Source organism: Panicum hallii, chromosome 1 (genome assembly GCF_002211085.1).
Source record: "Panicum hallii strain FIL2 chromosome 1, PHallii_v3.1, whole genome shotgun sequence".
Taxonomy (NCBI): domain Eukaryota; kingdom Viridiplantae; phylum Streptophyta; class Magnoliopsida; order Poales; family Poaceae; genus Panicum; species Panicum hallii.
The window spans coordinates 5,735,236-5,751,375 of NC_038042.1; the positions used below are offsets into that span (position 1 = coordinate 5,735,236).

The 16,140-nt window shown below is 45.7% G+C and overlaps 2 protein-coding genes across 3 annotated transcripts; both read left to right on the top strand.

Moving 5' to 3' along the window:
• Window positions 1-872: 872 nt before the first annotated feature.
• Window positions 873-5,466, top strand: LOC112879001 (glycine-rich RNA-binding protein RZ1B). Of its 2 annotated transcripts, none has more exons than XM_025943314.1 (9): window positions 873-1,154; window positions 2,312-2,410; window positions 2,486-2,856; window positions 3,663-3,723; window positions 3,799-3,855; window positions 4,567-4,635; window positions 4,772-4,837; window positions 4,929-4,997; window positions 5,126-5,466. In XM_025943314.1, the coding sequence occupies exons 1-9, from the start codon at window positions 1,044-1,046 to the stop codon at window positions 5,213-5,215; spliced, it is 993 nt and encodes a 330-aa protein (XP_025799099.1). In that variant the 5' UTR covers window positions 873-1,043; the 3' UTR covers window positions 5,216-5,466. The 2 variants fall into 2 exon arrangements, with proteins under 2 accessions (XP_025799099.1, XP_025799100.1); XM_025943315.1 differs by having other exon boundaries at window positions 876-1,154; window positions 3,802-3,855.
• A 3,895-nt stretch (window positions 5,467-9,361) lies between these two features.
• On the top strand, window positions 9,362-16,140 carry LOC112889955 (ABC transporter G family member 39). Its single transcript, XM_025956764.1, has 23 exons — window positions 9,362-9,871; window positions 10,001-10,121; window positions 10,233-10,321; window positions 10,411-10,495; window positions 10,621-10,780; window positions 10,865-10,941; window positions 11,031-11,081; window positions 11,158-11,248; window positions 11,341-11,642; window positions 11,727-12,008; window positions 12,082-12,559; window positions 12,637-12,740; window positions 12,827-12,989; window positions 13,078-13,197; window positions 13,283-13,392; window positions 13,482-13,814; window positions 13,925-14,215; window positions 14,307-14,390; window positions 14,474-14,607; window positions 14,695-14,922; window positions 15,026-15,197; window positions 15,310-15,564; window positions 15,657-16,140. Exons 1-23 carry the CDS (start codon window positions 9,531-9,533, stop codon window positions 15,918-15,920), a joined length of 4,335 nt encoding a protein of 1,444 aa, XP_025812549.1. The 5' UTR covers window positions 9,362-9,530; the 3' UTR covers window positions 15,921-16,140.

The window sequence follows — 16,140 nt, forward strand, 5'->3', positions numbered from 1 at the left end:
AGTGATTTAAGAACTTTGGGGAGAACAGTTAGAATTTACCAACGGAAGTAACAAAAATGGATTATGGTAGTGGGATGGCCGACCAATTCCCCGTGATCGCGTTGTCAGAAGATACTCTTTTCAATAAGAAATAGCGCTGCCAGAAGATACTCTTTTCAATAAGAAATAGGCGGTCTCATCTTGAGACGATATAATAGCTAATACATACAATATATTATTTTATAAATTGTATCATAGTAAATATATAATTTTATAATTTATGTATAAAAAAATAAAATATTGTGAGTTGCATGGCAACAGCAACTCGTATAATGGTTGGTTGTTGTTATTATCTATCTTTTAGGATGCTTCCGTGATTTCGCATTGGTATAATGGTTGGTTGTTGTTATTATCTATCTTTTAGGATGCTTCTGTTGCAGTTGGCGAGTGCTGACTGTCCCAAAATTTTGTTCACTCCTGAATTCCTGCATGGCTTCAGAGGCAGGAGTCGAATTATGTAGTCATTTACCAATGCGATTTTTTTAGAAGTGAGAAGAACTTTTTTACCAATGCGAAATTCTTGTAGCGCAGAGCCTCAGCTATGCAATTATGCGAGCGCACGAATACCTGAGAAGTGAGAACATCATCTGCAGCATTTTTTCCCCGGATGGAATCATCATCATCAATCGGGAGGAAATCCAGGGACACCATGATCTAACTGGGCCATATCCTAACTGAGCCCGAGACTGAGAGAACTGTGCGCACGAGCCCAGCTCAGTCCACGCTATGCTCGGCCCAGCCCAGCCCAAGCCATCGCTCCCCGTGCGCGAAACGGACGGCGGAGATCGGTTGCCAGCGGACGGCGAGAGGACGCGCCGATCCGTGATTTCTCCAGATCAGATCCGACAGCCCGCTCTCTCACCTCCTCCCGTCTCCTCTCTCCCCTCCCCACCCGGTCGTCGTCGTCGCGGCGCGAGCGAGAGCGAGCGAGACAGAGCGAGAGGGGGAAAACCCAAAACCCTAGCACCCCCGTCCTCGCCCTACGAGCGGCCGCGAGCGAGGAGATGGCGGTGGACGAGGTCACGTCGGTCTACGTCGGCGGCCTGCCCTACGAGGCCAACGAGGACATGCTCCGCGACGCCTTCGAGTACTACGGCACCATCGTCTCCGTCAAGGTTCGCCCCGCTCCCCACCCCTTTTCCTCCCCTTCTGGTCAGCTCCGCGCTTACTCTCTGGAAGGATTGCGTGGGGCGCTGATATCAGGGTTACTTCGGTGGAGTGAGGCCTGCGGCGGCCGGCGATATGTTTTTGGAGCATGGTGGAAAAGCGGGTTGATTTTATTTTCAATAAGGGTCTCTTTTGCCACTGCTCTGGTGAAAATTTTCAGACCTTTCAGCTGGGTGATTAGGGTAGATTTTCTCGGGAAAGGTTCTTTTTCTTTTTGTTTTTCTTTAGTAGTATCTTGTGGGATGACAACTATTTGCATATTTTAGTGCATTATATAGGCGGTAAGGGAGTTTTCATTCTATTCATTCTGGAATAAGGGATTTCGGGAGCTCGTGCAGTGCATGTTCTCTTTTAAGAAAAATGAGAACACAAAGGAAAAGGAGGAGGTAGTGTCCGGCTTCTCAGTTTTGGTGGTTAAACTAATTTAAAGCCAACATGAATTGGCCAGTTGGGGGGTAGAATGGTTCTGAGTGGAGTTCAGATTTGTCAGTTTAGTGGTTGCCGTATTTACACCAAGGACGTTTGGTTTTCGTTTGGATGCTTACTTCCCCTTTGTTATTAGTTGACTCCATACCTTGAAGAATTGCAGATTACAAACTGTTCTGAGTAGATCTCAGAGGTCAAGTCATGAGTTCGCGTTCATTATGGTTTATGTCTTGACTGTCTTTGCTTCTCTTGGACTGAGAGGGGTGTGAAGATGGCATCATCATTACTGGACCTTTATCCAGAGTACATGGGTTGCAAATGTGGACTGTGAATTGCCAATGTCAACCACATACAGAAAGACAAAAGCAATATTTTTTGATTTTGTTTTGCTTGTTTGCTAGTACAGTAGTATTCCCTCCATTCCAAATCATAGGCTGTTTTCTCTTTCTAGCTACATAGTTTTTACTATGCATTTAGACAGCGCATATCTAGGTGCATAGCAAAATCTATGTACCTAGAAAAGCCAAAATGACCTATAATTTGGAACGGAGGGAGTATGATTTAGCAGTCGATGCTATGGCTTTTTCTTGAGGCGGTTCCTTGTGATGTAACCAACTGTTTTTGAGGTGTTGTGAGATTATTATACAGCATTTTTTCCTGATTAATTCGTGCATTCCAGGTGATAAATGATCATTCTGTCAAAGGCAAGTGTTATGGTTTTGTTACTTTCACTCACCCCAAAGCTGCTGAGAATGCAATTGCAGGCATGGATGGCAAGGTATCCGTCCTGCTTAGAACTTACTTAGCACCTTTCTTTTATCTTGTATTCAACGCTCCTTTTTGTTTGCAACAGAAAATAGGCAATCGCATTGTTAGAGTAAATGAAGTGCGTACAAGAGGTCCCCGAGATTTTGGTCGCGATGGTTTTAGACGAGATCCTAGAAGGTATGGTAGAGATCCATACTGGGACAGAAGGGATAGGGAACGCAGCTATGATCGCGAAAGAGATCCCTACCATGACAGGGATAGTGATCGATCTCGTGAGCATGACAGAGACAGAGATTATGAACATGGTGGCTTCAATCGAGAAATTGATTATCCCATGGATCGTGATCATGAAGTGGACGAGAGGCGTCCTAGAGAGCATGATCGTGCACTAGAAATGCATAATATGGATTCAGATAATGACAGAGACAAGGAGCACGGGTCAAGAAAAAGATTCAGGTGCCACTTTGATTTTGGTTTTCCTTTGGAGTTATGTTTATATTTATGTTGATAACAATGATTGATATCTATCTCAAACGATTTAATGAAAAAATCATGTATGATATATATATCTTTTAGGAAAGTGCTTACAGTGTGTTCAATTGTTGTTCTTGAGCCATCTGAAATTAATATGCTGCAACATCTCTTGGTCCTTAACCTGGGTTTCGTATTTCAGTACCTTGGAACATGATCCATGATGAATATGGCTGTAGCCATGCTGTCTTAGTTAGATCAATAAGAAAATATTATTTCACTTTAGAGAATTTTGAACATGAAATTTTGATGATATCAATATGTTACCATGCATTAATTTCTCTGACTCTCTATATGCTCAAATTATTTTAAGTTAATGTAACAGATCACCTGCCTGTACAATTAGAAAGCTGAGCAGTTTTGATGAATGAAATATTATTTTGCCCTAATGTGCAAAATACTTGTATGCTGACTAGTGGCTTTGCAGCCATGCACTTGTGTACAACATCATTATAAGAAACTAGGTTCATTGCATTATGATCCTCAAATAGCCTCTTCCTAATCTGTTGCATACTTCTGGTTTTTGATATAGTTTTTGTTGGCTTGTAAGGTATTCAGGCAGCATGATTTGTAACCTCACTCTGAAGTTTTTTACGTCATTGTTTGTTAAATCAAAATTTCCTTACATGTCCAGTTATAATACAACGCTGCGCCATATTGGAAGTATTTCTTAGGTAACCTATAATATTTTGAAGACCGAAGCATTTACTTTCCCAGTATCTTCTATGCAGCCGTCCAAAAGGTCGTGATAGCAGAGATTTATCGAGTTCCAGTGATGGTCTTCAAAATGACGTAAACACATCTTTATTCTGTGCTCTTCTGAATGGTTCCCTGACTGTTGATCTCAATTCCTCCTTGTTTTGGTAGCAGGAAAAAAATCACTTGGACAAGGCCATTCAGATGCGTGAGGACCTTGAAAATGAGGTAGTCCATCTTCTTAGAGATCTTGTGCTGTATTACTTTGATCTGAACCACTTTTTACCCTACCATATCTAAGGGTGATTGTAAAACCATGATGAATTTCTTTCATCTCCAGAAGCTGTCCATTCAGGCTAACTTGCCCGCATTGCTTTGGGAAAAATACATGAATTCAAGTTAAATATGAAGACCATGTTAAGACAAAATATGCAAGTTTTGAGAGTTCACCAAGATTTGTGGATGTAGATGCAAGGAAGTTTGAACCCTTGTAGAAGTTTAAAACTCAATCTCATTGCCGAAGTATACATACTTATTTAATGCTGCAGTCCACTTAATATTTGTCTTTTGCTTTTAGATTTTGGTTTTGACAGAATCGATAATATTTAGCTTGTTTTCATTTGATACACTGCTTTTCTGAAATATTGTCAGATGACTAACCAAGCATTGATCATGGAACACATGGAACTTGTTTACCAAGAAAAGATTCAAATCAGTTGCCTATTCACAGTTTGATTTACAATTATCATGGTATCCTTTTGACGGGAAAGGATAATGGGTGTAGGATCCATGGTAGAGTGACATACTCAGATTTATTTAGTTTTGTGCATTCTTTGTCACTCTTGAGATGACCATGAAGCCCATAAGCACTTCAGTTCAGCGACTTAAATGTCTGGCATTTTATATTGCGAAACGAGTTTGAATGTTGTAGTTTTGCAGGTTCACCAGATGAAAGATAAAATTGCAGCAAAAGAACAGAACATTGCAGACTTGCAGAAGAAAGCTCAGGTGATCCCCTGTCTTGATTTTTTTATGGATTTTGTTGTCATCATTTACCCTGTTGTTAATTGAGAGACACTGCTTGGCCATATTTAGGATGAGTTCTGATGATAACTCACAAAACATTTTTCTTGTAAAACTGCAGAAATTAGAAGATGAACTGGTTGCTGCACGCAAAGTCTCTTCAGAACGACAATTAGCTGTTACAGACGTATGTGCTCTTCACTTGTTGGCTGCTTATCTATGAAAATCTTTTAAGTGTAGAACTGCAGTTATTTGTCTGATGAAATCATTATATGCAGCTTTACAAACATTTTCTCCAACTTCAAGACTACAATGACAGAGTCAAGACGGCTGAACAGAGGCTTCAGGTTGTTTTCTCAACATTGTTTTTCTTTTATTTCCTTGTACGTATTCATGTCACCATGAAATGATTTGTATCAATGATCATTTTGGTGCTCTATGAAGTGATATACTAACGCTTTCTGTTTCATATCAGTCACTTGTCAATGCTGCGATGGTTGAGCTTGACATGGCCGAAGATGCTACAACCAGAGACGGCTCAATGTACGAGAATGGCGTGGTTTGAGCATCTGGGCGCCGCCGACTGTATGGTTTCTCAGTAACTAATTTATTAGACTTTTAGTTTGTTGCAATGTAATAGAACTGTACGGAAAGTATCGAGCAATGTTATGTAAGGATCAGTAAACGAGTGGCTGCTCATTTGCTGCTATTGTGGTCCAGACTTCTCTTTCAAGTCGAATTTATTAGCCGGCCTGACTATTGCTGAAACGGTAAGCTCAGCCCGTGATATGTCAACAAGTTCAGTTGTTTAAGCTTTGACCTTTGAAATGCTCCCAGACTCCCACTCTTTCGCGCTGCTCTCCGAGGACGCACATGACCATGGACGCACACCTCGTCGGCGCCGTCCGCCGCCACCATCTTTTGGAATTTGGGGGACGTCGAACACGGTCGCACGAACAACCTGGACACATGTAGGGCCATCTCTGCTCCCCAGTGCCAAGTTGACCGGGTTCAAGAATCCACTGTCATGCGTTTGCACGGCAAGGCGAATGCCCAGCTCCAAAATGCGACACCAAAGGTGGAGGTGCCCTTCTCTTGGCGACGGCGACTCGCTTCTTGGTGTCACGGGCTGCTTGAGCTTCCTTTTGTCATCCTCCACCTCAAGTGATCTGCGTAAATCCAGGCGGCCCAAGCTCATCAGCCAGAGCTCATCTCTGCTCATGATCTGTTCGATGAAATGCCCCAGCTAGAGACCGTAGGGAGAAAGGAAGATGGAGAGGGGTGAAAAGGAATATACCCAGCCAGCATGAGCATACCATATCAGCACGAGGTGCCCACGAAGGAGTATGGATCTAGATAACATAATATAAAAAGTTTATGAGCCTAAAACTACATTTTTTAAGTTCGATGAAGTCGTCGAAATCTCGATCGAATGCCTTCGGCTCCCTGGGGTTGATGCACTGAAGGGTGGTTTCTGTGAAATTGATGCACTCTACGATACCTTGGTCGACTCGGTCGATGCCGGAGAAGATGTCGCCGGTGGCAACGGGAGGATGGTGAGGAGTCTCAGGGCGGTTCTGTGTCGAGGATGCCGGGTCAGGCTGATGGAGAGCAACTTCCGCGAGCTTGATGCATTCGGCGATGCCATCGTCCACCTGATCTATCTCGACAATTAGACCGTCAGGACTGATCGATGGGCGAGGGTTTACCTTGATATGACTTGCGTAGCTTCCAATTAGATTGGAAAGTTTGATCTCACTGAGATCATCGGAAAGATTGTCAATGTCGTGGCTGGATATCGGAGCAGATGCCTCCGGCTTCTTAGGGTTGGCCAGGTGGTTCTTGAAACCACCTGAGCCGTTGGCGTTGCAGACTCGGGAGCCGAAGGTAAAAGTGGTGCCCTCGTCGGGCATGACACCGGTGAAGTGGAAAAATACCATCGAGCTCTCCGGTGGATGCTCGATGAACACTCCTACCTGGCGCGTCAGCTGTCGGTATTTAACCTCCAAGCCCACCGAGGGATATCTTCGAGGTGGTAGATTGTAGGTGAGGTGTCGCCGAGGTCAGGAATTTGAAGGTGCAAAGAACACAAGATTTAGATAGGTTCAGGCCACTGAGAGTGTAATACCCTACGTCCTGTGTGGTGGTTTGTATTGTCTTAGGTGTTGATTGTTGGTTGATGATCTTTTGGAGGGGGTTCCTACTGCTCTTATATACTCCGGGGGGACATGATTATATGAAAATTCTACCTCGATACTATCTTAGGAGTCCTACCCGAGTATTATTTGGGTAGTTTCCTTTTGTTCCTACTTGCCCTGCGCCTATACGAGTAATTACAATTGATGTAGAGTGTGGGTCATGTCCTATCCCTTATTCTAGAATATATACGCCATGTGCACAGTCCCGTGGCGCCGGGTCTGATAGTATCGGTAGGTGTCGGTGTTTTACCACCACGCCCACCGAGGGATACCCCCGAGGTGGTGAGTTTGTAGGTAGGGTGTCGCCGAGATTAGAAACTTGAAGGTGTAAAGGAACGCAAGATTTAGATAGTTTCGGATCGCTGAGAGCGTAATACCCTTCGCTGAGAGAGTGAATGTCCACAGCCAAGTTCACATAAACATAGCATTTAGGCTATCAGCACATGCCAAACAAAGAAACCAAACAAACAGCACAACCACTGCTGTAAGACTAGGAACTAAATAATAATTCTGCTTCTAAAGTTCCATCCGAAGTTGATGGCGCCCTCCATTATGCTGCAATTTCTCTTTCTCTCTGGACAATTCGGACCAGTACCTTATCCAATACATCCTCTGAGAATAGACTAGTGGTAAAGTTTATAGTACATTTGCACATTACTCGAATCCAAACAGCCCTGAGGCAGAAGCGGAGGAATTCATTTTTCTATTTTTTTTATCATTTCTTACGCCTACGTCCGCGTCGGCACTGCTGGAGGCGGCCAACTCAGACCGTGACGCGTCAGCCAGTTCAGTTGTGTGCAAACTTGACTTCTGAAGTGCTCCCCCTCTCTTTGTGAACTGTACGTATCTCGGGCGGCGAATCCTTGGTGAGGCAGCTTTGTTTGTTGTTTTCGTTACTGATCGCCTTGTTTTCCGCTGGGACGCGCTACCGGCGTACGACCAAGTCAGTCGCTACTGTACAGAACCGGCACGCATAGCATTTTCCCCTTTTATTACATGGTTATCTGCATTGAGCAACAGAAGCTTTGGAGTCACTAGCTAGCCGGCCAGCCGGCCCCGGCGAGTCGGGTCACCGGCCACCGCCAAACCCAGCCGCGTCAAGGTCGTCGTCGCGCTAGGACCCTCTCAACGATGGACAGCTGATTTTTACTTGTTTTTAAACAGCAGCAACAATGGCAGCAAAGGGCAGGCAGCTCCATGCAGCTCATGTTGCAACAGCCAGCAGGAGAGCAGCAGGCCATGTTTGACCTGCTGCTGCCGAATCCGCCAGCCTTGGTTGGCTTCCACGCACGGGCGGCCGGCGCCCACCCGCGTCGAAGTCAACGGCGCAGGCCCATCTTGACCTCTTCCGGGGGACTCCGACACTCCGTGGTGTGCGCCGGTCTCGCGACTCCTTTGCGTCGTCACCCAGGCAGAGGTTGCTAATTAACGGCCCGGTTAATTATTACCCTCGACGTGACGGCAACGTGACGTGAGCCAAGAACAGAGAGGCGCGCAAAAACAGGCGCTGGTCGAGGCGCGCGTGAGTGCTACGTGGCGTACCTGCGGTCGACGTCCTCGGCTCCTTCAACGGCGAGGAAGAAATTGCACGTACCTTATGTGTGGCTATGGCACCGAGTACACCGAGGGTTTTCTTCTCATTGTTTTCTTTCTTTTTTCTTCCCCTCCCTGAGAAAGCAATGCAAGTCCGACACCCGGCGGGCGAGGGGGTCGTACTCGTACGTGATGGAGTCAAACGCCTCGTCAGCAGCAAGTTTCATCTTGGGGAGAGAGGGAGGAAGGAAGAAAATTAAAGGCCCGTTCGGTTATCCCGTTCCGGGCCATTGCAGGCCAGGAACAGTTACACACTAGTATAAATTATTGAAGGAGTAGGAACAGTTCCGGACCATTCTCATGCAACCGAACGGGATCTAAAGGGGCACTTTCAAATTTTGAAATTTGCAACGCGGCCTTCTCGAACCAGCAAGAAATGATGTCCGGTTATTTTTGAATACAAACAGCCAAACAGGGGGGGGGGAGTCTCCAAACTGCACAAGCCTGAACGGAACCATTCTCCTTGGCGGTGACGGTGAACCCGCATGTAGCATGACGCAGATCACAAGCGATGGCTACCTGACCGGCTGACTTGAGCACTGACCCCCTGCCGTACGGAGCCAAGCTCCCGGGCCCGCCGCACCGTCTGAGCTCCGCAGCCGTAGATCCGCGGATGGACGGCCCGAGCAGTGCCCGGGTCAGGCAGAGGCGCCTGGCGCCCGGTCAAGCCCAGCCCATTCAAACGGTCAAACTATTTACGCTGGACTCGCAATATGAAAAGGAAAAAAAAATTACTCCACCTCCTCCACTCTAACGGCTGAATAATTTCCCGCGAAGCAAGGGACCTCCGCGCCCGCCACCGGAGAAGGATCTGACGGCACGGGGAACGGGAGCGCGCTCGTATTTATACCCGGCATCGCCGTCTCCTCCTTTCCTCGGACACTCTCGCTTCCCCCCTTCTCCACTCCCCCTCCATCTTCTTCTCCGCGAGGTCACAGCAAGCTGAAGTGTAGGGCGCAAGCTGCAAGGAGCGGGGGTCGAGCAAGAACACGGCTGGTGAAGCAAAGAAGGAGAAGAGACCGAGAACCCAAGAACGGAGGAGTTAAGGATACTCCAGTTGAGCCGAGGTTGCATTGATTCGGTCGAGCTATGGATTTAGTGCGGATGGGGAGCATCGCCGGCGGGAGCATGCGGCGGACGGCGTCGTCGTGGCGGGCGTCCGGCCGGAGCGACACGTTCGGGCGGTCGGCGCGGGAGGAGGACGACGAGGAGGCGCTGCGGTGGGCGGCCATCGAGAAGCTGCCCACCTACGACCGCATGCGCAAGGGCATCATCCTCACGACGGGGGACGCGGCCGGCGCCGGCGTCGAGGAGGTGGACATCCAGGGGCTCGGCATGCAGGAGCGCAAGAACCTCATCGAGCGCCTCATCCGCACCGCCGAGGAGGACAACGAGCGCTTCCTCCTCAAGCTCCGCGACCGCATGGAGCGGTGAGCACTGAGTCACTGACGACGAGTCAGCTACCATTTCTGGAACCTTGATCGCTTCAGAAAAAAAAACGTCCAGAAGCACTTACAAAATATTCTGCACATATTCACGATTTTTGTTGGTTTCTGCAGAGTTGGGATTGACAACCCGACAATAGAAGTGCGGTTTGAGCACCTCAACATCGACGCAGAGGCTTACGTCGGCGACCGGGGCGTCCCGACGTTCACCAACTTCTTCTCCAACAAAGTCATGGTACGCACCCGCAGTGGCAGCTTCATGAATGCTTCCTAGCCGTGGAAAACGTACAACTTTCGAGTTTCTTCAGCTTCTGACTCCATTGAGCTGCTCCCAATCCAACCACAGGATGCACTAAGTGCTCTGCGCATCGTTTCGAGCGGGAAGAGGCCAATCTCCATCCTTCATGACATCAGTGGAATCATAAGGCCCGGCAGGTAAGGAACCGAAGAATTTTAAATATGCAAAATTTGAATTTTGTTCTCCAGTTGGACCGTACTCACCATGCATGTGGAAAATTGTTCAGGATGTCTTTGTTGCTTGGCCCTCCTGGGTCTGGGAAAACTAGTCTACTTCTAGCATTGTCAGGGAAACTTGACTCATCTCTCAAGGTATATACCACATCTTGCATATTATCTTGAGTTTGAGTTGCTCTGAACAGGCACAAGACAGCTATAGATAAAAAAAAAACTTGCTGTAAGTTTGACATGGGTGAACTTCTAATGGAAATTTCCAGGTGTCAGGAAGGGTGACTTACAATGGGCATGATATGGATGAATTTGTCCCTCAGCGGACATCCGCGTACATCGGTCAGCACGATGTTCATGTCGGCGAAATGACGGTCCGGGAAACACTTGCCTTCTCTGCAAGATGCCAAGGAGTTGGAACACGTTATGGTACGTAACATGGACACTGAAAACGAACAAAGATAATTGTTTACCTTTGGTAGAGTGAATCTTATAGTGTTTTGGATTATACAGACATGCTCACGGAACTCTCAAGAAGGGAGAAAGAAGCCAACATTAAGCCAGATCCTGATATCGATGTTTACATGAAGGTATAATCTATTTAATTCGAACTAAACCCTGTATTTACATTGGAAGTAACTAGGGGTACTCAAGTTATTGTGCTCTTCTGTGCAAACAGGCTATCTCTGTGGAAGGTCAAGAGAGTGTGGTCACAGATTATATCCTCAAAGTGAGTAAAAATACACTTATGAAAAGTAGCAGGAGAAATGGATCTGCCCCCTAACAGTACTTGCATTTCTTTGCAGATTCTGGGTCTGGAGATCTGTGCAGATACAATGGTTGGGGACTCTATGATCAGAGGTATCTCAGGAGGACAAAAGAAGCGTGTCACAACAGGTATGCGCAATCTGCAGCTACAGAATGATAAGTGCATCAAGCCCTTTGAACCTGACCGTAAAATCTGACTTCTTGACGTTTAACTTTCACAGGTGAGATGCTTGTTGGGCCAGCTAAGGCGCTATTCATGGATGAAATATCCACTGGTCTGGACAGCTCCACAACATATCAGATCATTAACTCTCTAAGGCAGTCGGTCCACATCCTTGGTGGAACGGCACTTATCGCATTGCTTCAGCCTGCACCTGAAACATATGAGCTCTTTGATGACATTGTTCTCCTCTCTGAGGGCCAAATTGTATACCAGGGTCCTCGTGAGAATGTCCTCGAATTCTTCGAGGCCATGGGCTTCAAATGTCCTGAGAGAAAAGGTGTTGCAGACTTCTTGCAAGAAGTGAGTATTCCAAAAGAATCATGCTAGCTGCACGTTGTGATTTGGAACTCCAATCTCACAGTGTTTCCTTTTGTGGTATCGCAGGTTACGTCTAGGAAGGATCAGCATCAGTACTGGTGTCGAAGAGACGAGCCATACCGATACATCTCAGTTAATGACTTTGCAGAGGCATTCAAAGCATTCCATATTGGGCGTAAGCTAGGATCGGAGCTCAAGGTGCCATTCGATCGAACCAGGAACCATCCTGCAGCTCTCACAACGTCCAAGTATGGTATCAGCAAGATGGAGCTTCTGAGGGCATGCTTCTCTAGGGAGTGGCTATTGATGAAGAGGAACTCGTTTGTTTACATCTTCAAAGTAGTCCAAGTACGTATCCTGCTTCCTGAAATCTTCTCAATTCAGATAATAAATTCTGATGAATGTTCCATATTTGTACCAGCTCATAATCCTCGGAACCATTGCAATGACGGTTTTCCTGCGCACGACAATGCATCGACGCAGTGTTGAAGATGGAGTGATATTTCTGGGGGCAATGTTCCTTGGCCTAGTCACACATTTGTTCAATGGTTTCGCTGAGCTTGCCATGAGCATTGCAAAGCTGCCGATATTCTATAAGCAGAGGGACCTCCTCTTCTATCCATCTTGGGCATACGCATTGCCTACATGGGTGCTCAAGATCCCAATATCATTCTTGGAATGCGCTGTGTGGATTGGCATGACTTACTATGTCATTGGCTTTGATCCAAATATCGAAAGGTTCTTCCGCCATTACCTGCTGCTTGTACTAATCAGCCAGATGGCATCTGGTCTTTTCCGGCTTCTTGCTGCATTAGGAAGAGAAATGGTTGTCGCAGACACCTTTGGGTCATTTGCTCAGCTTGTTCTTCTGATTCTTGGTGGCTTTTTGATAGCAAGAGGTATGCCAAATCTCCATTCGGACAATGTTTAGATATTATCCAGAGCATGGAACTGAGCCTTCTCTCTCTATCTACAGATAACATCAAGAAATGGTGGATTTGGGGCTACTGGTCCTCCCCTCTGATGTATGCACAGAATGCCATAGCTAATAATGAGTTCCTGGGCCACAGCTGGCAGATGGTAATGCATCTTCTCTGAAGCAATCTAGGCGTGATCATTGTGTAGTTCAGATAGATAGATGACAAACAATGTCAAACTTTATGCAGATTGTTGATCCAACAACAAGCAACGAGACACTTGGTGTCCAAATTCTGAAGGCACGTGGCATCTTTATCGACCCAAACTGGTATTGGATCGGTGCCGGTGCATTGCTTGGGTACATCATGCTCTTCAACATACTCTTTATTTTGTTCCTCGACTGGCTTGGCCGTGAGTACCTTCTCAGCTCAAAAATAGATTAATTCATAGAATTCAAAGCATTTCATGTTTGGCACTGACGCCGTTCTCAAAACCACAGCACTTGGGAAAGGTCAAACCGTTGTTTCTGAAGAGGAACTGCGGGAGAAGCATGTAAACCGTACTGGTGAAAATATCGAGCTGCTGCAGCTTGGAACAGATTCCCAGATTTCTCCTGATGGTTAGTCCAAAGCATATTCGTGTGCACCACCTGATAAATCGAACATGCCGTTGTTTCATTCTTGTAACAAGTCTAACAAATGCAGGAAGAAGAGAAATCGTTGGAGCTGGCACCAGGAAGAGAGGAATGGTACTTCCATTTACACCATTGTCAATCACCTTTGACAATATCAAATACTCTGTGGACATGCCTCAGGTAAGCATAAATCAGAAAAACTGCCTTCTATTTAACACAGAAACTCGTAATACTAAATAATAAGTATTAATTCTATGACTTTTTGACAGGAAATGAAAGACAAAGGTATTACTGAAGACAGGTTACTGCTGCTGAAGGGTGTAAGCGGAGCCTTCAGACCAGGAGTCCTGACAGCATTGATGGGAGTCAGTGGAGCGGGTAAGACTACCCTGATGGATGTACTGGCAGGAAGGAAAACTGGCGGTTACATTGAGGGAGATATTTCCATCTCTGGATACCCAAAGAAGCAAGAGACCTTTGCTCGGATTGCTGGCTACTGTGAGCAAAATGATATCCACTCTCCACATGTCACTGTCTATGAATCCCTCCTGTACTCAGCATGGCTTCGGTTGCCGCCAGAAGTAGACTCAGAAGCAAGAAAGGTAGGTGAAAAAAACCCTTCATTTTGCTAGCTCATAAGCAATTCATTACCACTTTGCATTGGAAACTATTACTAGAATTCTTGGCTAATTGGATCAATTAATGGATGCAGATGTTTGTGGAAGAAGTTATGGAACTAGTGGAGTTGACACCTCTGAGGGGAGCATTGGTGGGACTGCCAGGAGTAAATGGTTTATCCACTGAACAGCGAAAGAGGCTCACTATTGCTGTTGAGCTCGTTGCCAACCCATCCATCATATTCATGGATGAACCAACTTCAGGTTTAGATGCCAGGGCAGCTGCAATTGTGATGAGGACAGTCAGGAATACTGTGGACACAGGAAGGACAGTTGTCTGCACAATCCACCAGCCCAGCATTGATATTTTTGAAGCTTTTGATGAGGTAAGTTGTGATAATTATGAAACTGGGAGCTTTCCATGGTAATCTTGAATTCTGGAAGCAACGCTCATATATCATTCTTGAACTTCCACAGCTATTCCTGATGAAACGGGGAGGGGAAGAAATATACGTCGGCCCCTTGGGACGCAACTCGTGCCATCTGATTGACTACTTTGAGGTGAGCTTCAGTACTCACTGAACAAAATATTCAACTTCTAACTTATGACACATGATAACCTTTGCTTGGTGTTTCAAATGTAGGGAATACAAGGAGTGAAGAAAATCAAGGATGGTTACAACCCTGCAACATGGATGTTGGAAGTGACCACCTTAGCTCAAGAGGATATCCTTGGGATCAATTTTGCCGAAGTATACAGAAACTCTGACCTATACCGGTATGTTCAGAGACATCAACCTCAGAATGGTGTTTGTCCTTTATCTATGATGTGTTTTATGTCACTGATTAGGATGCACCATTGCAGGAGGAACAAAGCTTTAATCAGTGAACTAGGCACACCTCCACCTGGATCCAAGGACTTGTACTTCCCAACCCAGTACTCACAGTCCTTCCTCACACAATGCATGGCTTGCCTGTGGAAGCAGCACAAGTCTTACTGGAGAAATCCATCATACACCGCGACTAGAATCTTCTTCACAACAGTTATAGCCCTCATCTTCGGAACCATCTTCTTAAACTTAGGCAAGAAAATGTGAGTGCCCTTGCTTACAACTCCCAACTGAGACGTGAATAACCTGATCTATGTTGGCATACTGTGACAAAGAAACTTACTGTACTTTTGATCTTACTATCAGTGGCACTAGGCAGGACCTGTTCAATTCTTTGGGATCCATGTATGCAGCAGTTATTTTCATTGGAATTCAGAATGGTCAAACTGTGCAACCCATTGTGGATGTTGAGCGAACAGTTTTCTACCGAGAAAAGGCAGCTGGCATGTACTCTGCTCTACCCTATGCTTTTGCACAGGTAATTGGTTGTAACTGAAGATTTAAATAAAACGAAATAATTGCATTTTTCTTCCTTGAATCTAGTGCTGAGTTATAACTTTAGGTTCTATAACAGTTTAACCTTTCAACAGGTTCTTATTGAGATCCCACATATCTTCCTTCAGACAGCCGTGTATGGTCTCATTGTCTACAGCCTGATTGGCTTTGACTGGACAGTTGAGAAGTTCTTCTGGTATATGTTCTTCATGTTCTTCACCTTCATGTACTTCACGTTCTACGGCATGATGGCGGTAGCCATGACACCAAACAGCGACATTGCTGCCATAGTCTCAACTGCATTCTACGCCATATGGAATATCTTTGCCGGCTTCCTTATCCCTCGACCAGTAAGTGTCCAAGTGTGTAACTCCTTGTACTACAGTGCAACAACCCAATTTTCTATATTGTTGATGCTGAAACATACGCTGCTGGGTTGCAGAGGATACCAATATGGTGGAGATGGTACTCATGGGCATGTCCGGTGGCTTGGACACTATATGGACTTGTGGCCTCACAGTTTGGAGATATCACAAATGTTACGATGGAAGATGATGGGGAAACAGTGAAAGATTTTGTCAGCAGATTCTTTGGATTCCATCATGATCAATTGGGTTATGTAGCTACTGCTGTTGTTGGATTCACAGTTCTATTTGCTTTCGTCTTTGCCTTGTCCATCAAAGCCTTCAACTTCCAGAGAAGATAAGGGAAGCGACCTAAAAAAGTTAGTGTTGCTTCAGCTCATTTTCAGTAGATAGGCGCTACAGCAATGTAAGGTTATGAGAGAGTATATATGTAGCATTTGTTTCGTTTCTAGGCAGTTAACATTTGACATCATTTTTCGTTTCAATCAGTTTGGCCTGTAGTTGTGTACTGAACAGAAAGGGGCCTATGTGTAAATTGTATGTAGATTGTGCATAATTGAG